The 27,982-nt window shown below is 51.7% G+C and overlaps 2 protein-coding genes across 2 annotated transcripts in view; both read left to right on the top strand.

Moving 5' to 3' along the window:
• Positions 1-8,835, top strand: part of ACSF2 (acyl-CoA synthetase family member 2) — a 36,783-nt gene extending 27,948 nt beyond the window's left edge. Inside the window, exons 11-16 of the mRNA XM_027880677.1 lie at positions 5,975-6,082; positions 6,203-6,354; positions 6,770-6,911; positions 8,175-8,285; positions 8,459-8,527; positions 8,623-8,835. Coding sequence (XP_027736478.1) covers positions 5,975-6,082; positions 6,203-6,354; positions 6,770-6,911; positions 8,175-8,285; positions 8,459-8,527; positions 8,623-8,673 — 633 coding nt within the window. The 3' untranslated portion in view covers positions 8,674-8,835. The remainder of the gene's footprint in view (positions 1-5,974; positions 6,083-6,202; positions 6,355-6,769; positions 6,912-8,174; positions 8,286-8,458; positions 8,528-8,622) is intronic.
• On the top strand, positions 29-25,996 carry LOC114055950 (MYCBP-associated protein-like). Its single transcript, XM_027880670.1, has 26 exons — positions 29-32; positions 11,904-12,108; positions 12,187-12,391; positions 12,463-12,828; positions 12,917-12,980; positions 13,068-13,215; positions 13,286-13,340; positions 13,962-14,124; positions 15,319-15,455; positions 16,335-16,482; positions 16,583-16,686; positions 17,164-17,338; positions 17,660-17,775; positions 18,450-18,600; positions 18,785-18,900; positions 19,602-19,696; positions 20,023-20,122; positions 20,462-20,651; positions 21,148-21,335; positions 21,899-22,045; positions 22,217-22,504; positions 23,316-23,437; positions 24,188-24,303; positions 24,808-24,929; positions 25,120-25,356; positions 25,846-25,996. The coding sequence occupies exons 2-26, from the start codon at positions 12,050-12,052 to the stop codon at positions 25,909-25,911; spliced, it is 3,678 nt and encodes a 1,225-aa protein (XP_027736471.1). The 5' UTR covers positions 29-32; positions 11,904-12,049; the 3' UTR covers positions 25,912-25,996.
• Positions 25,997-27,982: the final 1,986 nt, after the last annotated feature.

The following is a 27,982-nucleotide window of genomic DNA, read 5'->3' as shown; positions in this document are numbered from 1 at the left end:
CAATGCAGCAGTGTCCGTGTTCCTGGGCTATGGTGGGAGACCACAGGGAGCTGGGTCCTGGCCAACCCTGACCTCGCACGTCCCCCGGGACTGGCCCTGCAAGGACATCACAGGAGAGGCAGGATTATCCTGCCATCCTCTCTTTCTTAATTGATTAACAGTTCTGCAAACATTCCTGGTGATTTCAGGTGCTGGACTCCCCTCCTCTTCTTCTTGGAGGCATAGTGGGATAAGGAAATAAAAACAGTATAAATATAGGTTCGGGATGTTTCTTTGGTGCTGCTGGTCTGAGCTGTTTTGATGCAACATTGGAGATGGTCTTTTCCATGTCTAATCTTTATTTTTGTTAGTATAAACAGTTCTGGCATATCAAGATAGTTCCATGTTAAAATATTCCATTCTCTTTTCAGCCTGATTCTGTAGCTTTTAGGGGTTCCACGTCTGGTTCTGTGTGTCAGTGCATACTATCAGTTATCTTCTTGAAGTGACACCAGTGGAGCTGGCCTTTGGGTGTAGCCTTCCTTGTTTTTGGCTGGAGGTGAGGGCTCAGGAAGCTTTGGGGGGTGTCATGAAGTGCCCCAGCCCTTGTGGAGCCTCTGCCTGGCACTGGGTGCTGGGGAGGGAGCGGGGTGGGAAAAGGCACAAGCTCTGCAGTGTCCCAGGGGTTTGTCCCAAGCACGGAGCACAATCCAGTCAGTGTTTGCAGAGCAGTGGTGGGTGGGCAGTGGGGAGTCCCAGAGGGTCTCCATGTTCCCCCTTCTTCTCAGCAGTACTTGAAGGTCCCATCAGTGACAGTGGCATCTGGGGCTCTGACTTCAGACCTGAGCTACCATTTTTATTTGATGTGCTTGAAGGGTCCCTGTCACTGCAGTGTGGGGGCCCAGGCTGCTTGCTGAGCTGGACGAGGTGGTGATGGGTCCACCTCCTTCCTTCTGATGGTTTTCTTCCACTGTAGCATGGCCTCCACCCATCAATCTGTTGCCAGTTTGGCTCCCTGTAATGTCCACCCACCCTTCCCTTCTGCTGATCCCAGCAGCTGCTGAGTGATGCTCTTGGCCTCTCCTGTGAAGCTCACCCAGCCCTTGCTGCCTCTCCCAGCCCTGCTGTGTTCTCCCTGCAAGGCACCAGGCATTCCCTAGCATCCCACTGCTCTGGCCAGGGCTCTTGTCCTCTCTGCAGATCTTGAAGGCTCTGAAGGAGAGCAGAGCCTTCTTCCCTTGAGCAACATCCATCAAAGTTTTCTGGCTTTCCCAAATGATCGCAAGCCATGAGTCCCACCTATTCACAAAATGGAAAATCGGCTCCCCATGGTGACAATTTCCCTGCTTGTCCATGGCCTCCCCGACCCACCCCACCTCAATTTTGGGGGGGACCTGGCGAGTAGATGGCTTCAGTGGCTGCAGAAGCTGTGAGAATGGGATGTGGGAACACTGAAAATGCAGCATGGAGGCAACAAGATCCTGGACTTCCAGCCATGTCTTTGATGGTAGCTGAGCTCTCCAAATCCATAGGGATGTTACCTCTGACTCTAGATTTTTACTAAGTTTCCTTCTCTGACAGCTTTGAGCTTTCAGGTATCCCCAAAATGGTGGTTTTCTCCCTTCACAAGACACTTTTTCTCTGCACATTTCCTCTCACTTTTTTCTGTTAATTCCACTTTTCCCGAATGCATTGGCACTAGTGCCAGGAGGGATGGAGTTAATTCCACAGCAAAGATCTTTTATCACGCTGTGGATAAACCAGTAAGCAGCTGCCCGTGCCTTTGCTGGTTGCCACTGGGCAGCACTTCTGCAACACTGGCAGGAAAATACTTCCAAGCCTCAAGGCTTGTGCTCGGCCTGGAGGCAAGAGAGGCAGCTTTAACTCCAGACCATGAGAAGCAGCTTGTCCTCACTGGGCAATAACAGGAGGTTCATTCCCAGGGCAGCCTCAGCCTGGGCGAGCTGGGTTGTCCTTTTTGCAGTGGTCTCCTCCTGGGGCAAAACCCTTGCGTGCCACAGCACAAAGAGGGTGCTTTGGGCACCTAATATTTTTGGGAACTCTTTTAAGCCCCATCCAAACGGGGACTGTCTGGCAGCTCTCTGCATGGGGAGAGATGCCAACAGGGTGGCCACCGTTGGAGGTTTGTCCTACAAGACCTACTTGTTTGTGTCGTGACGTTTTTGACACAAAGATGGTACTGTTGCTGGGCAAGGAAATGAAATCTCGGTGTGACACAGGCTGGATGTGATCAGACTTTGTTTTGTGCAGCAGCAAAGTTGACCTGAAGGTTCAGGAATATTCCAATACGCTTTGGGATGGTGGGATATCTCCAAAGCAAGGAGACACGTGTGCCCAGAGGACAGCAAAGTTTAGGGTGATCTTGGTAGTGAGCAGCTGAATGAGGAAAGGTCGTGGCTCAGTTGAGAACAATTTGGAGCTGGCTGTGATGGGAAGGGCTGGGGCTGACTTTGGTGGAGATATCCGAGACAGACACGCACTCAGCACGGGTTTAGGGATAATTAGATCCATCCACACTGAGAGGGGTTCAAAGGGCCTCTTCGAGGTCCCTGAGCACATCTCTTGGGTTGCCAGGCTGCTTTCTGTTGTTCATTACGCCCTCTTTGAAGTCTGAAAATCCCTATTATTTCACAGTCAATTTGCTGCTTTTTTCCAAGGCCAATATTGTCTCCAGCAGAACTCAATTTCTGTAGGTTTTAGTTTGGCAGTTCAAGCCCTGCCATCGCCATCCTCCAGCGTGGCACAACCAGAGGGTGGTGACGAGGGTCACGAAGATCCTCTCTGAGCATCTCTCAGGTCCAGGGGTGAGTGTCCTCCTGTACCCCTGACCTTCTGCTGGTATAACCCCACTCTGGGTCCTAGTAGTACCAGATCCAGCCTTTTCATCACAGCCTCTCAGCAGCAGTTGAACACAGAGGGCAGTGGGTGTTTTTATTGCTGTTGAACGCAGGGGAAAACCAAGGAGCAGAGGGCTAATGTGGCTTGTTCCAAATTATGCAGTAAATAAGCGGCACAGTTGGGAGAAACCCAGGATCTTCAGAGTCCCCACTGTCCCCACCAGATCAGCCTGCCTCCCAAATGTTTACTGAAGAGACTGGAGTCTGATTGTTTTCACTTTATTTTTAATTTTTAGACGCTTCCCTCTTCAGGCTGTTTTGCCTCTTCTGCAGTGGCCAGTGTTTAAACAGGACTAGCAGGAAATGTTTGTGAAATGTGCCTCAAAAAACACAGTCCTGCTAAGATGTTCTTTTTATTCCTGATTTAGACAGAGGCTTAGGATTCACAAAGAATGAATCTCTTGTTGGTAGGAGCAAGTCAGGCAGGAGTTTGTTTTGGAGCTGTCCTTGTCATGACTGAAGGCAGGACTGATCTGGGTGGTGGGGGGTCACTTGTGGTCCTACAGTAAAAAAAGGCTTTACAGTTAATTATATTCTATACTCTTGTAGCTCCTCTGGAAGCCAAGGGGCTGAGCTGGACCCTTGCCTCTGGAAAGCTTTGCTTTGACATAGCTAGATACAGCTCCAGTGGAAATTACGGAGCTGATGCTGAAATTATTGGGTGAGGTTTTCTGGACTGAATTGCACCAGATGACAAGGTTAGATGATGCTAAGTGTCCCTTTGGGTCATGAAAGCTAGGAATCTTCATGGATATCTCCAAGTTTAAATTGCTATTTGGGGTTTTGAGGAAGTGCTGTTCCATCTGCTGCTGACAATGGAGATGCTGGAGGATGCTCCACGTGTCAGATAAGGGTTGGGAAGGACAGCAGTGCTGGCACACGGATTTGCTCCAGCCTCCCATCTGGGAATACAGCTGGGGAAAACCATCTCAGGAGAGAAATAACACCTTGGAAAGATCTGCAGCAGCATCTGGCTGCAGAATAGGGTGCTAGTGCAGGCAGGGGAGGACAGGGATGGGGCAGCAGATTGGGGCTGGAGGTTCAGACCCATGTTTCCCTCTGGGCCAGTCAGGAATCCCATTCCTGAGGGCATGAGGGTGTTTATGGGGACAAGCCACAAGCCAAGGCAGTGACAACCGGTACTTGGCAGGCATGGCACACTGCCAGGCATCTGGAGGAGCCTGGTGAGCCACGGCACTCGCAGCATCTTCCTGCCAGGGAGCTGCCTGCTCCTGTGTCCAATTAAACTGCTGGAGCGACCCAGAGAGGAGGCAAGGGTTGACTCAGGGCTTGGCTGGGATCCTAGGACCAACGCTGCAATTCATCCAGCAGTGTAAAACAAAAAAACAAAGGCCCTGGGATTTTTAATAAGTGTTTAAGATCTTGGATTTGTGTCTCATCAGTCATTTGATCCAGCCACAGGACTCGTATTAGTGGGTGGGAGAGAAATCCTGTCTGAGCATGAGACGCTGTGGGTTTCCACCCGACTGGGAAGCTGTCCTTGTGTCTGGTAGGAGAAGCCTATTCACAGTCGCTCCCTGGGGGCTGCCAGGCTCCTAGCAGAGCAGTTTGCACCAGATGGTCCCTGCAGCATCCTGGAGAAGTTCTCCCCCAGATTCCTGGCTAAGAGCAGGCTCCAGCTCGCATTCATGCTGACCCTTGTGCAGTCAACAAGAGCATCAACTGTTGTGACGAACTGTGCCCAACGTGAGATCCTTCAGCAGCCCTGAGCCGTGGAAAGTGCCATGTGCTCCAGTGTTATTACACAGGGCTGTACATTATACCACTGTTATGTTCAGCTCGTTCAGGATATTTCCATGCTTGTTCAAATGCCTCATCATAGTCCTTTGCAAAGCCCCTTGTTAATTTGGGGCTCAGTGCCTGGAGCTTGATGAGCACTATGCAGAAGCCATAACCATGCAGGTGTGCCCAAGCATTTGCTTGGAAGGAAGTGGCCAGATGTGGGTGCCAAGGCTATAGGAATATGGTTGGGCCTTGTGATTCAGCAGGTCAGAGCTGCTCACATGTCAGTCAGTCTGGAGATGTGGAGGAGAAAGGAGCAAATACTTCCTGCATTAACCCTTTCCCAGCCGTGCTCTCCCAGCAAAGCAGCCACTGGTGACATTACTGGGATGACATCACTGGTGTCACCCTGCCTGGTGGCACAGAACGCAGTGAGCAGGTTAGAGACACCAGAGCAGTGCTCCAGAATGTCCCACTGCAGAAACACAGCTCCTGAGAGCTCAGAGCTGCCCAGAGCACCTCCTGCACGGCTCCTGCTGTCTCAGCGGGCCCCTGAGCTGGGCATAAAGCGCTGGAATTTTCCTCCGAGGAGAAGTGACCTTCAGCTGAGGTGACTCGGAGCCTGCCGTTGGGATTAGCGGCGAGGGAGGCTTAGCAGCGAGAAGCTTTTGTCCTGCTGTGAGGCTTTTGGTCTGTGAGGGCAGCTGTGCTGAGCACTGTGCAGCCTCGTGATGCCCTTACGAGGGTTAGAGGGGCTGATGTCTGCACAAAAGGATCTGCAGCAAGCAGCTGAGCTGTGGGATGAGCCGCCTCCCACAGGAGCCTGCTGCTGGCTCCAGGGTTTTTCTAAAAGTGATGTCCTATGCGCCCTGAGCTGTAGAAGATGCAAGGTGAACTCAGCAGCTTGGCTGCAAGGACACCAAGACAAAGTCAGGGGCTGGCAGAGATGGTGTGGAGTCAACAGGACAGGGCTTGGAGAAACAAGGGTTAAAAAATAGGAGGGAGAACTTCTCCAAGGATAGTAGTTGGGGTGTGAAAAGTACATGACACTCCAAGTGTGGTTGGGTCTGGAGCGCTGCCACGTGGAGGTGAGGAAGGCCGTGGTAGGCACGTGCAGTGCTGCTTTAGCTCCTGTTTCTCCAAGACTCTCTGGCAGGAGTGTCTGGGGAGCCCCATCCACAGCCAGGAGAGCAGGGCTCGCCTGTGACCTGAATGACTTGTGACTCCTCCCACCCCACTCTCCCCTGCAGTCAGCACTGGCTTTTTCCTTCCTGTGCCTGGAGCTGTGTGGTCCCCTTTCCCCTTGAGACACATTTTCTCTCCTGTGACTGCAGGTTGCCTATGGGACCACGGAAAACAGCCCTGTCACCTTCATGGGGTTCCCCAGTGACAGCATAGCCCGGAGAACCGAGACAGTGGGATACATCTTCCCCCACACCGAGGTGGCCATCACCCTCTCCACCCTCCCCATGTCCTCTGCCTGCAGCAGACCTCCCTCTCTGGTGCTGGAGCTGGGACGTGCCACCACACTGGGCTCTGACTAAGCCCTTCTTCTCTTCCAGGCAAAAATTGAGGATCCAGAAACAGGGCAGCCTGTGCCTCTGAACACTCCTGGGGAGCTTCAGGTCCGCGGCTACTGCGTCATGTTGGGCTACTGGAATGACCCCACCAAGACGAGTGAAGTGATCACTCCTGAGGGGTGGTACAAGACAGGGTGAGTCTGGGAACAGCCCCACTCCTCCCAGACTGTCCACACTGGAAAGGGATGCATGAGTGTGCTTGGCTGGGATTTCCAAAGCAAGGAAAACTGATCTAATTTATCCCTCTGATCTACATGTGACACTTCAGAACAGCTTTTAGCACAGAGCCCTTGGTGCTGAGTGTCCCTGGAGAAGGGGATCATCACTTGGCCACTGGTGGATGGAGGGACTGTGGGGGCACAGAACTGTCTCCCCCCTAAACCCTGATGCAATGTGGATGCTGCCAGTGACTGGAGCAGGAGTCTTTGATCTCTTCCATGTGTTCAGCTGGCACCTCAGCCTTTACCCTCTGGATAGCCTGACTGGATGGGAGCATCAGCCATTCTCCCACCCAGCTGGGACAGGATTAGGAGAGTGGTGTCATTGCAGGGACCTGGGGACCCTGGATGAGCACGGCTACTGCAGAATTATAGGCCGCTGCAAGGACATGATTATTCGTGGTGGAGAGAACGTCTACCCAGCAGAACTTGAGCAGTTTCTCCACACCCATCCCAAGGTTGAGGAAGTCCAGGTGAGTGGGAGGGAGGTGAGGTAGGTGAGCAGCTATTTTTTGGGAAACCTGTACGCAGAGATTTCTGCTTGAGACCTGGTTGTCTTCCCCTTTTCAGCGTCAACTGCCATGTAGTATTGGTTGGCAAGGAGGAGGGAGAGGCTCATGGCATGGGAGGGGCAGGCAGAGCTCCTGAAGTGGGGCACATTGATTTGAGCAATCCCTTCATGCACCAGGTGCATGTCTGTAAAGTGCCTGTCATTCCTCAGTTTTAAACTGCCTGTCCACTGAGCTCCCTCTGAAATTCTTAACTTGGAAAGCAGTCTGGAAGGACAGTTTTTACTAATAATTACTCAACTCTGACATCCAAAAAGACTCCTCTGGTGAGTCCCTGGAGATGAGGAGTGAGACTTTGTTTCACCCCTTCTCAAGACAGCGATGATTTGCAGCACTGAGCAGCTGCTCTCAGTCTGCTGGAATTGTTCTCCTCCAGGTTTTGCGCCAGACAAGTTTCCCCATAAATAAACTGGTTATTTAGTCAGTGTTGTGCCTGTGCCAGGCGAGCATCTCTCCTTGGAACAGTCCCAGTGCAGATGGGTTGCAAACCAGCCCTGTTTATGTGGTTTCTAGGGCTTCGTGTCACTGCTCTGGACTCAAAAGGATCGACGTGTCTCTAGGATTTTGAGATACTGGTTCAAGGAAGGGAATGACAGGAGGATTGTTGTGGAATAGTGTGAGCAAACTTTGGAGAGAGCTCAGGCTTGGGAAGCCCATCTCCTGGTGTCACAGGGTGAGGGTCCACTAAGATCTGCGATTATAAGGGTTTCAAAAAATCCCTTAATTCGACTTCATCCCTCCCCTGCCACTCCATCTGGAGATCCCAAAGCACTCATGGCAGTCTACCAAGTCTCTGTTGGTTGTGAAACCTCTTGCCCCATTTTTTGGGAAGCGGAGGGACAACAGGTCCGTGTTGCCGGCACGATGAGCTGGTCTGGTCTGACTCAGCCCTCGCTCCAGTCACTTTGCAAAACCAGAGGAGCAAGGTGCTGGCATCCAGGTGCTCAGCTTGCTCTGCCACTTTTCCTCTGGCAAATGTTCGGGAACTCCTTCCAGGAGGGGCTTGATGTCGTGTAGAAAGCCCCAGTGGGATGGTCAAGCAGCTCAAACTGCCTTTACACAGCCCCACACCATGGCTCCAGCATCCAGTGGTATGGGGCAGCACACACACCCTGCCAGAGGACAGCGCTGTCCCCGGGGGTCACACTGTCCATCTGTCCCAACCAGGTGGTTGGTGTGAAGGATTCGAGGATGGGAGAAGAGATCTGTGCCTGCATCCGACTGAGGGCTGGGCAGGACTGCACTGAGGAAGAGATTAAGGCTTTCTGCAAAGGGAAGGTGGGTCTGCCATTCCCAATTCCCTGACAGACCGGTACACCCAGCAGCTGCTGGGGACTGGTGGATGAAAATACGTGGATTTAGAGCACTGGGGGACCCAGCCCTGGCAGTGCCTGTTGGACTGGCTGTGCTGTTCCTAGGGGGTTGTGTAGCCATTGTTTTTCTCTTCCCAGATTTCCCATTTCAAGATCCCACGTTATTTTGTGTTTGTGAGCCAGTACCCACTCACCGTCTCAGGCAAGGTAAGAGGGAGCTGGGGCAGGGGAAGGAGCTCTGGCCTCCTATCCCAGCTGCTGCCTGAGTCTCTCTCCCTCCTCCTCTCTGCACTTTATTCCAGATTCAGAAATACAAGTTGAGGGAGCAGATGGAGAAGCACCTTCAGCTCTGAGATTGGGAAGGCAGAGCAAAAACTGGGATAAATCAACTGGAGGACCAGCAGCTCTGAGTCTGCTTTTCACCTGTGCCTTGGGCTACGCAGTGGAGACCTTCCCTCCCTGACATCAGGCTGATGGCACTTTTAGTCAATAAAACAGAACGTCTTTTTTCCACAGTTGGGTTTGATTCTTTGCCAGGACAAATACTGTGGTGTGAGGAAGGGATGCTTATTTCTGGAATCCTGTCCGGTTACTGAAAGACCTTATGAAGATTTAAAAATCTTGTGTGTCTCTGAGCAGTTTGGCTGCAGCCATTTCAGAGGAGCTGAACAGATGCTGGTAGGTATTTCACTGATATTTTTTAAGTCCCAACACCCTGGCCTGGCTTCCCAGGGTAGGTGATGCCTTCTCTGCTTGGGTGTTGTGAGACTCCTGGGTCATATAATAGCTACTGAACTTGAAATGAGGGGCAGGGGGTTCAGAGAATGAAACTTTGCATGAGAAGGGGCTCCCTAAAGCTGGCTGGAAAAGCTTACCCTGTTCCCATAGCTCCCCCAGGTGTTTCCCCCCCAAAAAAAATTCTCCGAGGTAGATTTGGCATGGTTTATTTTGTTGTTTTGGGCAAAACAGACAATAAGGTTTTTGCAGAAATACCAAAATTCCTGTCCTGTTGGTAGTGCAAAGCAGAGCGCACTTGGGACAGCATTTTACGGGAGTTATTTGGTACCTCCCAACCATGAAACACTCCTGCAAGAAGGGGAAAAGCAGAGCTCCTCTTCCTTGCCAGCAGAAGTGTCCCACCCCAGCTGGAAAGCAGATAATGTTGCTGACAGCTCTTACTCAGGGTGTCTCCCTCCTGTTTCCTCCCCGAGCAGGCAAGGTTGGGCCTCCTCAGTGCTGCAGCTTCCTCCGGTGGGTGGAGGGAAATGGTGCAACGGGAGGAAGGGGAAGTGTCAGCGATGTCTCAGTCCTTGATCTCCCAGCTGGACTGTGGGCTCTACCCATGGAAGCAGAACGAGTGGACAAGTTCACTACTCGTATCTGCTACCTGAAAGAAAGAAACATGGATGGTTCGTGTCAGAGCCTTTCTATACAGTGTCTTTCCAGCAAGTTCCTCCCCCGATCTCAAAGTGCTCATGGGGCTGGTGTCAGCACTGATCCTCCACATTTCACTCAGGTCTCCTCCCTGACCTGGTTTTAGGACCCTTGTAACATTCCTTCCTGAGGAACTGTTACCTCTATGACAACAACTGCAGCCAGTGACCTTGGGGATGCAGTGGACCCCTGTGATTGGTGTTGAGGGAAGGACTTTTTACCTTCCTTTGTTTCCCACAGCACTAACCCAGGTGCAGGACAGGCCTCCTCCCATCCCTGTTTGGTAACTCCACCGTTGGCACAACCCCTGTGCTGCCTAGAGGTGCCCCACATGCTCACTGTAGTTTGGGGGCAGTGGGTAAGAAATGAAGGTGGTGTCAGCCCTGGCTGGTGAGGGCAGGCACACTGCTGAGAAACAGTGACCCTCCCAGCCAGCACAGGGGGTACAGCCCCTTCCACCCCATCCCTGCACCCCACAGTTCCATTCGTGTCCCAGGAGTGGTGCAGGACCATCCAGGGGTCTGAGCCCCAGCAGAGCCTGGTGCTGGAGCAGCTTTCCCTACCTTCCCCATCCCTTCGTTGGGGCCCATCCAACCCTCACCAGCCAGGACACCTGCCGAGATGTCCCATGGCCATTCCAGCCTCTGGGATGATGCAGCCCCGGCTGTAAATACTCACAGTAGAGTTGGCCTCCATGGCTGGTAGTATGGCCTCGATGTATGCAGGGCTCCCGGCAGTATCCATGGCTTTCTGCCCTTACAGTGCCTGGCTCCTGCTCTTATAAGCCCTCACTGACTTCTCGGAAACTCCGGGCAGCCGGAAAAGTTGCCTCAGGGGTGGGTTACACAAAACTACCCGTTCCTGGCCGGGAAACGAGAATCTGCGGTCACAACCATTGTCATGGACGTTTTGGACTTCCCCGTGGCTATTAATAGAGCAAATTAAGAACTTATAACGTTGAGGCTCGTCAGCAGCGGGTTTGCACAACCTTGCGTGGGGATAAGCGACGGCTCCCTCCGTCGAAACGCTGGAAAACCCTTCCCGGCCCCGGGGAGCAGCCAGGGGAGAATGTGGGGGCAGGCTGCGGAATGCCCGAGCCTCGTCGGGACCGTGTGTCCGGGGAGGACACTGCGAGAGGACACTGACCCCGGCACTCCTGGCATCGGGAGAAGACACCGGCCTGGCATCCGCCGATACTCCCGGTGCCAGGGGAGAACACCGGCCCGGCATCCCCGATACCGGGGGAAGACACTGACCCCGGCACCGAGGGAGTACAGCGACCGCGGCATCCCCGTCACTCACACCGAGCATCCCCCGGACGGCCCCGTTAGGAGCGCAGGGGTCCATCCCCGATCCCTCCCCTTCCCTCTCGCCCCGCCCCGGCCTCGCGCAGTCGGGGGCGGCCCCGCTCGGTGCTCGCCCGGTTCGGGCGGTGCCGCGGCCCGCCGGCCCCATGGCGGCGGTGCGGGGTTACCGAAGGGCGGCCGTGGCGGTCGCTGCGGCGCGGCCCGGCGGGGGCGGCCCGGGACGGGGCCCAGGCCCGGGTCCTGCTGTGGAACCGGCCCCGCAGCCGGTCCCGGAACCGTCCGCCCCCGCCACAGCCGCGCTCTACGTGCACGTGAGCGGGGACACGGGGTGGGACATGGGAACACTGGGGCTTGTTGTATGTGCGGGGACCCCGGGCTTGCACTCGTGGGGGTGCATGTGGGTCCTGGAGCTCGTACGCAAGGGGGGAGGGACCTGTGTTGACACACAGTGGAGTGTACGGGGACCGCGCTTTCACACACAAGGGGATACAGAGGGACCCCGGGTTTGTACACGTGGGGATGCACGCGGGTCCTGGGGCTTGCACACGTCGGGGGGACACATGGGACCTCGGAGCTTGCACTGGTGGAAGGTGAATGTGAGGGCTTAGGGCTTGCATACCTGTGGGTGCATATGGGACCCTGGGGACCCCGGGGCTTACACGTGTGGTGGGGCAGCCTGGCCATGCAGTGTCGTGGGGCACAGGTGGGGCTCCCAGCCACGCACTGGTGCAGGTTGCTGAGGGGGTCCCTGAGCCGTGCACGTGAAGGGTCACACGTATGGATCATGGGCCTTGTGCCCACGGGGCAGGTCAGGGGTACCGGGGCCTGTGCACCGGACTGAGACTGTCCCCCCTCTAAGTGGGGTGCCTGGGAGTGGGGGCATGGCCGACCTCCACAAACCCTGTGCCCACAGTGGCCCTACTGCCGCAAGCGCTGCTCCTACTGCAACTTCAACACGTACGTGGTGCCAGCGGTGGATGAGGTGGCCATGCGTGCCTGCCTGGTGCGGGAGGCACAGACCCTGCTCCGCCTCAGCCAGGTGCACAGGTGGGTGCACAAAGGGCACATGGCAGGGTACGGGGCCCTTCAGTGCCCACCTGCAACTCCCCACCCTCTGCCCCACAGCATCACCTCTGTGTTCTTCGGCGGGGGCACCCCCAGCCTGGCCAGCCCTGGCACCATCGCAGCGGTGCTGGAGGCCGTGGCGGGGGCTGCCCATCTGCCCGCCAGTGCTGAGGTCACGCTGGAGGCCAACCCCAGCTCCACGGACACATCTCGCCTCGCTGGCTTCAGGGCAGCTGGCGTCAACCGCCTCTCCATCGGCGTCCAGGTGAGAAGGGCTCTCCCCCTGCAGCCCTGCAGCCCCCCTGTGATCCCACTGTCACCACACTCCCTCCGCAGTCGCTGGACGACGCCGAGCTGCGGCTGCTGGGCCGGGAGCACACGGCGGCGGAGGCACGGAAGGCCGTGGAGGCAGCGCGGGGGCTCTTCCCCGGCCGCACCTCCATCGACCTCATGTTCGGCCTGCCGGGGCAGAGCAGGGACGCCTGGGCCCAGCGGCTGGAGGCAGCGCTGGAGCTCTGTGACGACCACATCTCCCTGTACCAGCTGACACTGGAGCGGGGCACGGCGCTGGCGACACAGGTCCGGGGGGGAAAACTGCCCTTGCCCCCCCAGGACCTGCTGGCCGACATGTACCAGACAGCTCGCACTGTGCTGGTGGCTGCTGGCTTCCGCCACTACGAGGTCTCCAATTTTGCACGCAAGGTGGGGTGCCCCCCATGCTGTGCCCCCACCATGCTGCTCCCCAAGCAGGCCCAGCCCCATCTCACCCCATGCCGCGCTCTCCCCTCAGGGCGCCCTCAGCAACCACAACCTCTCGTACTGGCGGGCTGACCAGTACATCGGTGTGGGGCCAGGTAAGGGGGTGACGGGGAGCCAGGTGGGTGTGTTTGTGTGGCCACGTGCCCCCTGAACTCCGTTGTCCCCCTCTCTCACTGCTGCAGGAGCTCACGGGCGCTTCGTGCCAAAGGGTGAGGATGGCTGCAGCCGGGAAGCCTGTGTCCAGACACCAGAGCCTGTTGCCTGGATGCAGGAAGTGCGGCGCCAGGGACACGGCACCAGGAGTCGGGTGGTGCTGAGCGCCCTGGAGCAGTGAGTAGAAGGGTCCACCCCACACTCTCTCCCCGTCTGTGCTGCCCCACAGCTTTCCGTGTCCCCACAGGCTGGAGGAACTGCTCACCTTGGGACTACGCATTGATGAGGGCGTCACACATGAGGTGAGGAGTCACCTGTGGGGGTCCCCCACATCAACTTACCACTAATCATAGAATCACGGAATGGTTTGGGTTGGGAGGGACCTTAAAGACCATCTTATTCCACCCCCCCTGTCATGGGAAGGGCCACCTTCTAGAACACCAAGTTGCTCTAAGACCATCCGAAGTGGCCTTGAGCATTTCCAGGGATGGGGCAGCCACAGCTTCTCTGGGCCACCTGTGCCAGGGCCTCATAGGGAAGAATTCTCCCTAATACCTAAAGTAAATCTACCCTCCAGTTTGAATCCAGTTCCCCTTGTCCTGTCACTACAGACCCTTGTCCAAAGTCCCTCTCCAGCTCTCCTGGAACCCCTGGGGCACTGGGATGCTGATGCCCCATCACTAGTGACCCATCACTGATGCCCTATCACTAACACCCCTCTCTCACCCTGGGCACACAGCGCTGGGGGCACTTCTCCCCCCAGCTCAGCCTGCAGACCGTGTTTGGGGTACCAGGGGAGGCTCGGGCGCTGCAGGAGCAGGGCTGGCTGCTCCTGGATGGCAGGTGAGCCCCAGGAACCCCAGTGGGGAGCAAGGGGGGGGTCTCCCTCGGTTCCCCGGAGCTCACCACCACCTCTCCCACAGCGGCCTGCGGTGCACCTGGGCCGGCCTGGCCGTGCTGGACTCGCTGCTGCCAGACCTGCTGTGCCAGCTCCAGAGGCGCTGGGCGCTGCCCGGTGCCCACCGAGGGGGAACCCAGCAGGGGACGGACACGGGGGATGGACACGGTGGCCAGAATGTGGGGGCTGTGAGCGGCCACAATGGATAATAAAACACAAGAGCTGTGTTCTGGCTGAGGGGTCTTGGGGCAGTGGCATCACCCAGGGGGGTTTCCCGCAGGGCAGGCCCCAGTGTCCCCAGTGTCCCAACGCCCGCTGTCCTGGAGTCTCTGGTCTACCGGTGCCCAGAGGCCCAGTGTCTCCGTGTCCCTGCGCCCCGGTGTTCCACTCTTCGAGTATCCTGGAGACCCGGTGTGTCTGGGTGTCCCACTATCCTGGTATGTCCCGGTATCCCGGGGTATCCCGGTGTGTGGCGGCGGCCCGGCCGCACGGCGCATGCGTGCCGGCAGGGGGCGGGCGGGGCGGTGCCGCCGTGCCCCGCCAGGGGGCGGTGCTTCCCGGCGTCGTGAAGGCTCCGAGACCCGTCGCGACCTGTCGCGACTCACGGGGGCTCTGTTGGTGTCGGTGCCGGTTCCCCGGTCGGCGGCTCGGCGGGACATGGCGTCGCAGCGGGCCAGTCGGTCCCAGAACCGGAGTCCCCCGGGTACGGCCGGCGCGGGGCGCGCCTGGGCAGCAGCGGCCGGGCCGGGCCTGCGGCCTCAGCGAGGCCTGAGGTGGAGCCCCCACAGACAGCTCCTTCCCACCCAGGGACCCCCGTGTCATTATTATTATAGTTTGGGTTTTTTTGAATGAGCCGGTCCCAGCGGGAGGGACGCGCATGTTAAGGGGAGAAACAGCCCCCGGTGCGATCCCCTCGGCTTGGCCCGGCCCGGCTGTGCTAAGGGGGTTTGGCTGTTTCAGAGCTGTTTTGCTATTCAGGAGCTTCTGGAAATCTAGTAGTTTGTTATTCGAGTTGTGCTGGGTGAGTGTAGGAAGGCTGTGTCCTTGCACTAGCAGATGGAGCAGGAAGCTTCCCAGGAATTTGTTGTTCCTCCTGCAGGGAGCTCTATTTATCTGTATTTATCTCATCTAGAACGAAGGGTGAGACAGTTGAATCCTGCTTGACCCACTTTGGTCCTTGCTGCTTCTGTTTGATTTTTCCAATTACAAGAGATGCTGAATTCAGTTGTTCTGTGAAACCTTAAAAAAAAAAAAAAAAAAAAAAAAAAAAAAAAAAAAAAACCACCAAAACATGGTCAGCTGGAAATGATTAACCAGGCTGAAAGAGGAAGATGGTGTTTCCTTGGGAGACTGAAGAGGAGGTCTCTTCATGTATATTTCAGGCAAGAAGGAAAAGACCTCTGGAAGGCTCAGTACAGCAGTTTCAGAAGAGCCTGAGCCTGAGCCTGAGCCTGGTTCATATGTTCTGCAAGGAGAGGATATTCAGGCACTTGCAATTAAGGTGGAGGACCTGGAGAAAGTATGTATTTCTACTGGTAGAAAAAGCTGCCTTAACTGTCACTCTCTTTTTGTGTGTTTAGCAGAGGGTGCTGCCCATTTACTTAAGCCAAAACTCACGCCTGCAGTTGAGTTCTTACTCCATTTTGTCTATCGTGCACTTTATCATGATAAAATGTCACATCATTAGGTTCAGTGGCAAAAAATAAAGAATTATCAGTCCTTACACAGTACTTGCAACTGGAAGGATAAATCATCTGCCTCTCCAACTTTATGGTCTCATAAGACCTGTAAGTTGTTTAGTAGCTTTCATGGCTTTCCTTCCAAAACTTGAGCCCCAGTATGTGAGTGGAAGCATTTGACATCGAGCAGAAATCTCTTGGGAAAGTGATTTAAAACTCCTTTCCCTTCCCCTGTTATAAACCAGAGTTCAGAGGAATGAGGCAGCAACTAAGCTGGTGTCTCTGCAGCTGCATACCATGCCTCATAGGGAGGAATCAGAGAATCATAGAATGATTTGGGTTGGAAGGACCTTAAAGCTCATCTTGTTCCTGCCATGGGCAGGGACACCTTCCACTATCCCAGTTTGCTCCCAGCCCCGTCCAACCTGGCCTTGGACACTTCCAAGGATGGGGCAGCCACAGCTTCTCTGGGCAACCTGTGCCAGGGCCTTACCACCCTCACAGAGAAGAATTTCTTCCTAATATCTAATCTAAACTTATTCTTTTAGTTTGAATCCGTTCCACCTTGTCATGTCGCTCCAGGCCCTTGTGAGAACTTCCTTTCCAGGACTCTTACAGTAACTGTACTGATATGACCTCTGCATATCCTAAAAGCATTGGATGGATTAGAGGTGAGTCAGTGTGTACCTAACTGCGCTGTTACTGTTTGTTTCCTGCAGCTTCATGCTCCACGCCTTCCCCATGATGCTGGGAGAGTTCCAGTTAGGAAGAATTACCTCGTTCGAAAATACCAACCCAAGGAGGTGACACATCTTGTAGCATGTCCTGCTTCCCCCAAGGCACCCAGGCAACCACTGGTTTTTCCTGGTAGGGTTCAACTTCCATCTTATCTCTGGGTTTTGGTTTTGCTAAGCCAGATTTTACTGACCTGGCTCTGGGGCTGGGTATTTTTGTGTGTGTGTTGTAGGACCTAAAGAGTTTGCTGATGGCTGTGAAGAGATTCTCCCTCATCACATTTTGGGAAGTGTTCAGGAGTTTAAGATGGAAGCCTGGGCCAGAAGAAGCGCTCGGGTTGGTTTGTAAAGTTAGGAAAATGCTGCTGTGTGGCACTTTTCCAGAGGTGGAGTGTGGTGCCAGCAGTACCATTCGATGCTTTCCAGCACCTATCAGGAGCAGGTCAGGCCTGAGGTGTGGTTTTCCCAGCCTCGTCACACTCTGTGGGGAGGGTTTGCCATCAGAGAAACTGCACCAGCAGGTTTTGGAGTGCTGTGTGCAGGACCAGGTCACAGAGGGAACAATTACACAGGCTTCCTCTTCCCTCTGCGCTCTGCTGAAGGCGTCAGGGTTGCAGCAATGGCATTGCTGGAGTCTAATTACTCAGATAAATCATTCTGTTGTCTCTGAGAGTGTTCCCACTGCCCTGCTTTTGTTCCTCTCAGAGTGCTAATGTAAAAGTAAGTCAATCTGAATAATTCTTTTCTCCTGCCCTGACCCCTTCTTGTTTTGGTGTGCCTGAAGAGGTTCATTCAATGTTTCCTTTCTCATCAGACAGCAGATGTTACTGAGGTTCCTCGTCCGCATGTTACTGCAGCAGCCTTAAAAGAGAAACATGGAGGAGAGAAGAAGAAAAAGGCTCCTCAGGCCCAACTAGCAGGGCACAAAGCTCTCCAGAACTGGAGCCATCATATGGCAATCAGGAAAAAGCAGGAGAAACACCTAGGAGGTGAGACAAGCTGCAGAGGCCTCATTCTGTGAAATTCTGTGTGTAGGTGGGGGAGTTTGATGTCCCCACATCAAACTGCAGTGGTCATCACCTACCAGGGTTACTCCTATTGCCATTGCAGTCTAATTCCATGTTCTCAGAGCTCCCACACGTGCTTGTGGCTGTAGATGTGGTGGGAGGGTGAGCTGGTGGCTCTGGCTGGGGCAAGGACAGTGGATTTGGCAGGGCCCAGTGTGTAGGTGGGTTACAGGTGAACAACAATAGTATCAAAGGGTGTGCCCAGAAGTGCAGCACCAATGATGTGACGTTTCCTCTTTACAGAAATACTTCGGAAGCCAGAGAATGAATTGATGATGAACATCGCGGAGAATTACAGGCAAGTCATGGAAGAAAGTGACCTCATTGACCGGAGTCTCCCCTACCTCCATCCTGGAAAGGTGAGAGCCCCACTTCCTGTGTGTCCTGAATGTGCTGCTCTTGTGAAACAGCACAGACACTGGTGTGATGAGTAACATCCCTGCAGAGCTTTCAGCAGGTGTTTATCAAAGCCACTCTCGAGTCCTTCAGCCTGGTGTGTGAGCAGAGCTTTCAGGGACTTTAAAAATAAAACCATGAACTGTGCTATCCATGCCACTCAGAGGAAAGTGGGGATGAGCAAGTGCCATTTCTGGACTCTCAACAAAGCCTGTCCTGCCCAGGGAGGTGACCCGGGAACATGTCACAATTGCTGCTCCAAGGGCAGAAAGATCTGATTCATTCAGGCTTGGATTTTAGTGATTGCCATGGAGAAAGGGATGTGGATAATGCAGGAGGATTATGGGAGGATCCTGTGTTAAAATAATTTTTTTACATTTATAGCACTATCAAAGAATTTGCATTTGTGTGAGGCTTTATTTTAATATCATTCAACCTTCACATAGCACTAGGTAGAAGAAAGATCTTTTGTCTTTGACAGCAGCCTGATAGAAATTTTGGGTTGCTCTGCAGAAAGGGATAATTCATGGACTATTAAAATGTTCATATAGGCAGGATCAGATCCTTTCTAGCCCCTCTGAAAGTAGAAGGTAGCTGTGCAACTCTGTATCAGTGGGAGCCTTGTTTTGCACCGCAGGGATTCCGAGTAGGAAGCGAGTTCTGGAGCCAGCCCGACCGTATTGGAGATGAACTCACCGGCCTGATGCTGACACTGACTCGGACAGAACATGGGGACCGAGAGCCAATCACTCATGTGGGCAAACCCCGCACTGTCCAGAAGGAAACGGGTAAGGGAGCACTGCAGAGAGGTGTTTCCACAGAAACGGGGCACAGGTGTGGAGGGAGCAGCTGCTTCCCAGTCATCTCCTGAGCCTCCTCTTTAAAACACCACGAGGCCAAAATTGGGCAGAGAGTGAAATTTAATAGGCGTGAGTGTGTAGAGAGTGAGCTCTTGCACGGGTATTTCCACAGCTCTGAAGCCCCCGACGAAGATTCCTTGCCATCTAACCTGGGATAAGAGTCTTTTCCTGAAACATCGTCGTCAGGAGCTGAAATCTATCCTGGAGGAGATGGGTTTTTATAAGCCGGTAAGACCAGAGGAGCAGGGACATTCTTTGTGTCTCTTGTTTCTTGTCAGTAGAGTAATATAAAATTGCCAAGAACTGGATCTGAAAAAGTATTAGGAATCTAAAACTTAGCCCCACAGTACTTTCCTTGGAAGTTCTGACATTTCCAGAGGGCCACACCCATGAAGGAATTGTGTAGCTTCCCAAAGTGTTGCATGGAGTGGTCTCAGAGCCTCAGAATAGGACCCCAACCAGCAACATGAAGCTGCCAGGACCTAGGCCATGAAAAAAACTGCCAAATAATGGTGTAGGACTTTGATTTAGTGCCCCGGGATAGAGGGAAGACACCTTTAGCCATGTGGAAGACACACATCTGAAATAATCTGAAGGCAGGTAGTGCCTCCTCCTAAAAACAGAATAAATATCACTTTTTTTTGTCTTTGAAACCTGTCTCTGGGGATGAGAAATGTGTGTGAGGGAGACTTTTCCCATTCGTGCATCATTTGTAGTGGGGAATGCAGTCATCTAGGATTCTTGGGAAACTCAGAACTGGTTCCTTCCCAAGTCTCTATATACCTCTTATATACCTCTAAAAACCATTGTAGGAGCAAGATACCTCCACTTCACTTTACTTGACCGAGTTGGTGCAGTTGGCTAGTATTATAATTTTCTTTCTCTATAAAAAGAGAAATCCTGAGCTGATCATTTTTGTGTATGTCCAGGATCTGGAAGGACTGGAGGTGATTGGTAAAGGGCAACCGTTCACGTCTGTCTCAGCAGAGGCTTCTCCATGTTCCGGCCCTTCTGAAGAGATTAAGTAAGCTTTACTTCGTGGTAGAAATAAAGAGTTTTGGATATGTACCACCAGTCTATAAAGGTACCCTTAGCTGTTTTTAGGCAGAATGGAGAGGAACCTCCACTGGGCACAACAAAAGGCATATTTTAATATAATCACCAGATTTAGAAATCTTTGTGCCTTGAGGCCTTGAGGCTAAGGAGCAAGGCTCTGTTCTTGAGGAGATGAGTGTGTGGAAAAGCATTAGTTGGGATTATTTCTTACAGGGCCTTGTAAATTATCCCAGGTTCTCCCCTCTCTGATAGTGAATTTCACTCCATGAAAATGCTGGCTCTTGTTTTCTGTAGCAGTGACTCCTGCAATGTGGTTCCAGAAGAAGAAAAGCGTCTATCTTTAGTTTTCTGTGGCCAGCCTGCTCGTTGGATCAAGGGCATGACTTCTTCTGGGGTAATTGTGAGATTTTAATTGTTTAGTCAAGCTAAGCCTGTTTGAGTTCCCAAGTCACAGCTGCACAATGAGTGTCACTCCCAGGCCACAGAATGGGGAATTTATTCTGAACATAATAGAGTATCCCTATGTTTGGTCTGGAGAGATGTAGGGAGAGAAGGGTTTGCTCTGGCTGTGGTGTGAGCTCAGATTCCCAGTCTCTGTATAATGACCACTTCACTGGACCTGCCTTACAAGTTCTCCTACCAAAGCTCAACCCTTTATTTGAGCTATGACTTCATGCAGGATAAATCCTGCCAGATAGAGCCGAAATTGTTCGCTTTTTCCTCTCCCTTGTAGAATGAAATTGGCGTTGCTGCCCGGCTCACCTTTGAGACTCTGGCTGGTGAGGAGGCCGAAAGCTTCCTGACGGTGAGCAATGATGGCACAGCTGCCATCTGGTACAGCTGGATGAGGCTTCCCCAGCATATTCCCTCCAGAGAAACCAAGGGGAGGAGGATGCCATGTTTTTACTTTGATACCAGACCAGGTACGAGACCTTTGTACCTCAGCCAGAGAGCAGGTATTTGTGAGTTTCCTGAGACGTGGAGTCTGACTAATGGCACGGCACTGCTGGGTGATTCTCCTGAGGGAGCTCCTGGGTGTCAGAGCTGACTCATCCCAAAAGAGCTGTGCAAGGCAGATCCCTCTCATGAAACCTGAAGGAAAGGAGGTTGCTCCTACTCTGAGTGCAAATGGGTGGAATGTTGAGAAGTGAATAATTTGCTGATGGCAAATGGACCATCCTCTGCTGGAGAGCTGAGCTTGCTGTAGAAGGAGCGAGCAGTGGAAATAACACCAGTTCAGTAACATGGAGACTGGGAGTAAATCTGGAAGGAGAAAAATAGCTGGATGAACTGTGATAACCTGCTAAAATATGGGGAAAGAGTCTCCTACAGAGATAGAACACTTGAGGTGGGGTTGGAAAAGGGTCAAGTTAACCAGGTGGCTTCTTGCAGACCAATGCATTTTCTCTCTTATTTCAGGTGTAATTTTGCCTGGAGAAACTCTGAGGTTTTCCTTTCTTTTCAAGTCAAGGAGAGCAGGCATTTTCAGCGAGCCCTGGGAATTTAGGACACATCCTCTGTTATTAGGAGGAGCTCTGCTGCAGGTGACCCTTTGGGGAATTGCTGTGTATGAGGATAAATTGGCTGACTTCAGAGAGAAACTGGAGGTAACCAAGCATGTGACTGGGTAACTGTGAGCTTTGAACTTTATATGCAAATAGAGGATAAGGGTGGGAGTGAACGACTGGTATTTTTATTGCTGTGTAATTAGGGCCGAGAGTGAGATGATTTACGGAACGTCTGTACATACTTGAGCAGGTTTGCTAAATAACATGGAGGAACTTTGCAGTCTTTTGTAATGTTGTTACTAAAGACCTGACTGTGTCTACTAAAGTGTTCATGCTGGCCCTTTAAAAATGAATTTTCTGTTGGTAATTAATTTCATTAGTTACTTAGTGGGGATGGGATTGTGTGTTGAACACTGCAATAATTTAAGGTATAAATTGAAAATTACACTATGCTTTGAAAAGCACAGTTTGAGGGAGGATTTGTAGGGTTTATTTGGAGAGCTGTTGGCAGTACTGCCGGGCTCAGTGGGGTTTGCAGTTATTCTTGTCTTTGTAACCCTGTGTAATGTATACGTGTGGTTACTGGTGTGGGAGTGAATTTGTTTGTGTGTTTGTATGTGGAATGGGGACTCACACATGCTGCTCTCACTGTGGTGCCTCAGAGTGACCTGGCTGCTCGAGAAGGTGCTGCTATAGTCAAAGACAGTCTCAATGAACTCCTCGACCAAGTTCGGACCCCAGAGCGCACCCCATCTCCTGTGGATGCCTATGCCACCGAGGAAGAGTTGTTCCACAGGAAGAATCCCGGGGTGATGTTTGCTATTTGATGGGTCACTGAAGTAGCAGGGAGGGCAGATCCATGGGCCTGGTGCATCCCTGGGTTTCTGGAGCTGGCAGAGTCTGCCACGGAGGCTTTAACAGTTGGGTTTGAAGAAGGAAGGCAAAGCTCATGTCTGTTTACTTTTTCCCTGTTATCACAGTTTTATTATCAGTATCAAGTGGTGAAGCAGCTGCATGAACTGTGGAGACAGTACATGACTGTGCCTTCAGCCTTTGAGGAGAAAGTTCCCTCGGACCAGAGGAGCACTGCAGAGGAGGACACAGAGTATGAGGAGAGCACTGTGGAGCCTCTCCCTGCTCAGAGCAGCACCATGGAGCTCCCAGCTGGGAAGAACTCACTAGAGGAGGCTCCGAGGCGAAAGAGGAGCATTGAGGAGGAAGAAGCAGGCCCGTCAGGATGGAACCTTTCCCTTGAGGACTTTAAACAGGTGGTCATCTCTGTTCCCACTGGCGCTGTGATAAGCTGATGGTGTTTTCATTTCCCTTCAAACAGCCCAGCCTGCCCCAGTGTGGAGCCCACCCAAAGGTCTGCTGCCTATGTCCTGGGAGTTAGAGATGATTTATGATGTGTGTTGGCTCTGCTGACCACACCCTCAGTGCTCTTGTAAAGAGATTCCCAAGAGAGACTTTGTGGACTGTTGTGTGAAGAAGAAGAGGGAACCAGACAACATAATAGATATTTTAAACTCTTCTCCCGTTAGCTTTCTGTCATCCCAGGACTGAATGGGAGGGGCAGGCTAGTCTTACAGCCTCCCGTGGCTCCCCCAAGGGCTCCCTGCCTTGGAGAGTCCTTTCTATTCATTGAGAACTAAGGGGGCACTCATGACAGGCTGTGGATAAAGTACAGACCTCCCTAGATTAAAGCAAAAGTGGTTTGGATTCTGTCAGCGGTTTTTGTGTAGTGCTCTCTTGGAAATCTGTTTCTTTTATAACTGAGCTAGGGAGCCTTGCAGCTTGCTAGAATCCCTGATCCCCAGCACACCTGTGAAGTTGCAAAGGGGCTTACTGTCAGTGTGATGGGGGAATCTGGGATTGTTCTCGGGATCTTGGGGACCTTGGCCAAATCCCAGCCGTACAGGAATGTACATGTGTGTGTGTGTGTAAGTGCCCAGTGCAGCCTGGTTTCAGGCTGGTGTCCAGGGAGAGAGAGCTGTGGTGTGCTCCACTGAGCTCAGGGCCCACAGACTGGGAATGAGCCCTGAGAAATGCCCCACACACCCTCTGTCTTTTCTCTCACAGGCCATAATGTCAATCCCCAGGGAGGAACAGCGGGAAGAAGCACTGACCCAGCTCAATAAGGCAGCTCTGGAGCTTTGTGTTGAACAGAGGCCAGCTCAGTCAGACCTTCTGTATCCCCTCTGGTGTGTTACCTTTGCAAGGAAAAAGCTTGTGAAAGCACTGTCTGATCAACAGCCTCAGCCAGCTCTGTTGCAAGTGTTGTGATTCAGAGAGCAGATAATTATATGAGGTCTAGAAGTCATCTTTACACTCTGTTTTTTTTATAGCTTAATTGTAGCAGCTGTCTAGGACCCAAATGCCTTTTTTTTTTTTTTTTTTTTTTCCTGGAGATAAGTTTAGAAAATTAAATGCTTGTAATTTTGGAGAGTGTACAAGATTATTTCTGGCAAGATTATTCCAGTCTGTATTTATGAAACCTTTGGGTATTTTCTGTACCCTTTTACTCAGATAACTGTCTCCTCCCTCATACAGTCTCTCTGTTCTTTGCTCAGGCTTTCAGACTGTAAACATATCAACAGCTTCTCGTTTCTTCTAAATTAGAAGGATGCAGGTTCCTCTTGGTAAACACAGAGCAGGTTGATGCTGATTTATCAGCATGTGTCATGTTGAGGAGCAGACCTAGTTTCACAGTAATATTTATGGGTCCCTGTGAGCCTGTTGATTTGCAAACCTTTTAGACCTTGGAGGGATCTAACATGAGGAAAGCAATTTATTGTCTCCCTGCCCAGATATTTAGACAGTGGGTGTTGTTTTGTTGGTTTAGTTGTACAGAGCAGCTCTCAGCTGTAAGGTGCCTCTACTTCTGGGTACAGGGTTAAAACAAGGTGGCAACTGCTGCACTGTCTCCCTTCTGATCCTGATCCTTTTCTCAGCCTCCAGCTGTTGCGGGGAGCAATTGATGATATGGTGAGTCACGCTCTGAGGCTGAGATCCCTGTATGGCTTGCTTAACACAGACACCTATGCAGATGGTGTTCCAGAGGAAACAGGTAAATGGTAGTTTTAGAACAGCAGCTGCTTTCTGTTGACTGTTGGAAATCCAGCAAACATGATGAATTTCAACTGAAATTTCATTTTCAGCAGGTCCCCCTCAAAGCTCTTATAAGAAAATGCATCAGAAAAAAAAGGCAGATTGTGTGACAGTCACAGTACTAATTGTGATCTGTGGTTTGGCATCAGTAAAAAACCACCTCACAAAAAAGCCTTTTAATTCAGCTACGTGTAGCTGTGGTTTTCACACAGACTGACCCAGCAAACACTGCCTCACTATTAGCTGTCTTACAGGCTTGTTCTGATACACATCTGAGACCTCTTCATTCCTTATTTAAACAAAGTACTCTTCAAGGTATTGTTTTTCAGTGCAGTACAGCTCAGATTAATAAAAAGAGGGAAGTACGTTGCAAAAGTAATACACTCCCACTGTGTTAGTGCAGTGGGCTGGTCTTTCTGGATGTGTGGATGCCTTTGGGTAATTGACATATTTTCTTTCATAGAGGAAGTAAAGCAAGGAGGAGAAAAAAAGGAAGGAAAGGAAGACAAGATAGCTACTAAGAAAGAAGAGAAAAAGGATAAAGAAGGCAAAAAAAGTAGAGCAACATCAGGGAAAGAGAAAGCGGTATGTGTTGGGATGCCTGGTGAGCCCTGAGTGCGGGGCACAGTGTGAACAATTCTGAGGTTGTGTATCCTGAGTCTGAGCTGATTTCTAACCCTGAGTGAGAGGTGCTGCTCCTGGGAGGGTTATCTAGCAACAGCCTGAGTGGTGTTCTGACCCATGTCCCTTTTTTTCTTGGTCTGTCCCTGATTAGGAACATCCAGGCAGCAGAAAGATGAAAGTGAAAGATGAGAAGCGGTCATCTTCCATTGCATCAGTGAAGGTGAAAGAGGGAGCAGAGCCCCCAAAAGTAAAAGATGAGAAGCGGGTATCTGCCGCTTCATCACTGAAGGAGAAAGAGGGAGCTGTAACTGCAGAGGGAGTAGAACCTCCTCAAGAGCAGGTGGACTCTGTTTCATTTGGAATATACCAGGAAAAACTCTATATTGAAGTGAGTCTGACCAAAGCATGTGTTTTAGTTTCTTGGCTTTGTTCTTTGCTTGTAAGTTATGCTGAGGCTCAGGGGGAGAGGGAAACATTTTTGTAAACTCAGAAAACTGACAGACATATGTCCCTCGTGCTGCAGCAAGGTAAGTGTGAAATCCAAATTAAGATGCCCTTTATTCCAGCCCGGAATCTGTTAGCAGAGATCCAGCCATCACATAGCCACATGCGGGACTTCTATCTGGGATGTCTTTAGCATGCTTGTGGACTCTTGAGGGATCAGCTGAATTAATTGTACCTCAGATAATGTTAAACACACTTCATAGCCAGAGAAGTTATTACTGGAGCTCTGTTAGCAGGCTGCCACTTCTGTGTGGTTGTGTGTGTGCCCATATGATAATGTACTGCAGCGTGAGAAACTGTCTCTGTCAGTCTCATCCTCAGGGTTTCTCAGTGTGTTTTCACTGCAACTGTCTTCTCTTAATTTCTGCTGCAGGTTTACAAGCTGCTGGATTCAATGGTGAGTGAAATGGTGTCTTTATTTGAGGATCTAAAGCAATAACATGCTCTGCAGTGGGAGAGCTGAAACCCTTTGCATGTAGAAATAGACTTGCTTTAAAAAAAATAAATAACTGTATTTACACAGATTGAGTGGAGATTCTTTCTGAAGTGATTCAGTGATTACAAATACTGGGCTGCCTCTTTTCTGACATGCTGTGATGTGGGACTGTTGCTGGATCATCTGTTACTGCTACAGATGATCACTTGCCAAGAAGAGACAAGGCAAGAAATATCACTGCCTCAGAAAACGTTAGGACTAGAAAATACTGGCATTTCTGCTAAGGAAGAAGAATTTAAAAGTGCCAGTCAACATGAGATATGGGCGGTTTTTTGTCAATTGTGCTTGGATGCAGGTGAGTGAGCAGGGTGTCCTTTTGTACTCAAGAGCATTGGTACAAGGAAAGTAACTTAGGCAAATCCATCCCATTTTTGATCATATTCTTGTCTGCTTGTCCAGTCTCCCCTTGGGACTTGCTGACAGCAGGCTTCTCTGAGGCATTCTGGATCCCAGTAAAAGCACTATCCCAAGGGATGTGCCAACCTGCCTGGTTTTTTACCCATTAATTTCCACCTTGTGCTGATCTTGCCATTTCTTTCCATCCAGCCCCATTTTGAGCCAGCTCTTACTTGTTTCCTTCCAAATGTAATCACTCTTGAATTAAGTGAGTGAAATTTGTGCTATAAATGTTGTGAGCACGATAAGGCCTCGTGTTAGAGCCACCCCTCCTGTCTGTCCATCTGCCTGTGCATCTGGGTCCCTCACTGCTTTATGTCTAGGTTTCCTTGTGCATCACAGCTGGAATAGAGCTTTTTGTGGAGGCATCCCAGGCCTGAGTGTGGCACGCTGGGCTTCAGTGGGAGCAGGTTCCCAAGACAGAGTGAGCTGATTGTGGGGTCAGTCTTGACCCAGCATCGAGAGACCTGTGTCATGTGGGTAAAAGTGCCGCCTTCCTGCCAAAGCAGCCGGACAGCATTCCCGGGAAAGGCTTTGGCCCTGGAGAGCAATGACATCAGTGTAGATCATTAATTGAGGTTTGTGATACCTCTGGAGTTCTTAGGCAGCAGATGCATATCCGTGCTGAGCACTGCTGTTACGAATTGTGCGTGTCACTGCGCCTGGCACCGGGCGCGTGCACCTCAGGAACGTGCTCCTGTCCTTTGGCAGCCACACTGACACAGTCTGGAGCTGCACAGAGCGTGAAATAACTGTGCCTTCTGCAGAAATGGTGTCTTTTGCTTTCTCATTTTAGCTCCTGTGCTGTCTGAGGAGAGAATATATTCTTCCTCTTGGCTCCTGGCAGTGCCTTGGCAAAGCACAGCTTATTTTTTTCGCTGGTCAGGTAAGGCCCCTCATGTTTTGAGATGTTTTCTCTTAGTGGAGCGTGGGGAAGCATTTTGGCTTCTTTGGCAGCAGGAGCCTCCTCTGGCTTAGCGGGCACAGACCCACAAAAGGGAATGTCTCTGCTCAGCATTCCTGGAGTGAGAATTTCAGCAACATTTGGAGAATTAGGAGGAAAAAGGCCTGAAGTTGGGGTGTGTCTCACAGGCTCTGACAATAGCTCCTGCCTCCCTGGAGATGATTATCAGCTTGTGAATCTGCCCAACTCAAACTGCTCAAGCCATCTGTTTCTAGACAAGAGGGAGTCTGCACGTTCTAGAGGCAACGTGATTGTCTCGGAGGCAGGAATCCTTTCATGTGGTAGCTTTACGTTAAAGGATGGCAAAGCCCATCCATGTCTCCATGGATCCACGTCTCCATGGATCCATATCTCCAGTCCAGCCTATGGAAACCAGGCTGCATGTATTATTCTACCCACAGGAAAATCTGTTAATATGACACCAGGTAGATGGGAGTTTTGCATCAGTCACGTACAATGGAAGAATGTCCTGTGCTGGCATCTCCTTCCCTTCCAAGGGAGAAGCCTGGTGGCACAGGGCAGGTTGGTGGTGTTAGAGCTCTGCAAAGGAGAACAAACCTGTGAATAGTCTAATTTTTTGTCATAATTTTTGACATAAATAATGTCAGTGCCTCTTCCAGCTTTGGACAAGAGTGTCCTCAGGGGACAAGGTAC

This window comes from Empidonax traillii, unplaced genomic scaffold (genome assembly GCF_003031625.1).
Source record: "Empidonax traillii isolate 1590-97213 ecotype Southwest subspecies unplaced genomic scaffold, ASM303162v1 scaffold73:size1297144, whole genome shotgun sequence".
In the NCBI taxonomy this organism is placed as follows: Eukaryota; Metazoa; Chordata; class Aves; order Passeriformes; family Tyrannidae; genus Empidonax; species Empidonax traillii.
The sequence above is the reverse complement of the archived record's forward strand: the minus strand, read 5'-3'. Positions and strand labels throughout refer to the sequence as shown.

Excerpts from the sequence above, each read along its gene's own strand:
- LOC114055950 (XM_027880670.1), top strand. The coding sequence starts at position 12,050 with ATGCGTGCCTGCCTGGTGCGGGAGGCACAGACCCTGCTCCGCCTCAGC. Across the intron at positions 17,339-17,659 it reads GCAGGAGAAACACCTAGGAG|AAATACTTCGGAAGCCAGAG; the intron begins GTGAGACAAGCT and ends TCCTCTTTACAG. Across the intron at positions 18,601-18,784 it reads CACTGTCCAGAAGGAAACGG|CTCTGAAGCCCCCGACGAAG; the intron begins GTAAGGGAGCAC and ends GTATTTCCACAG.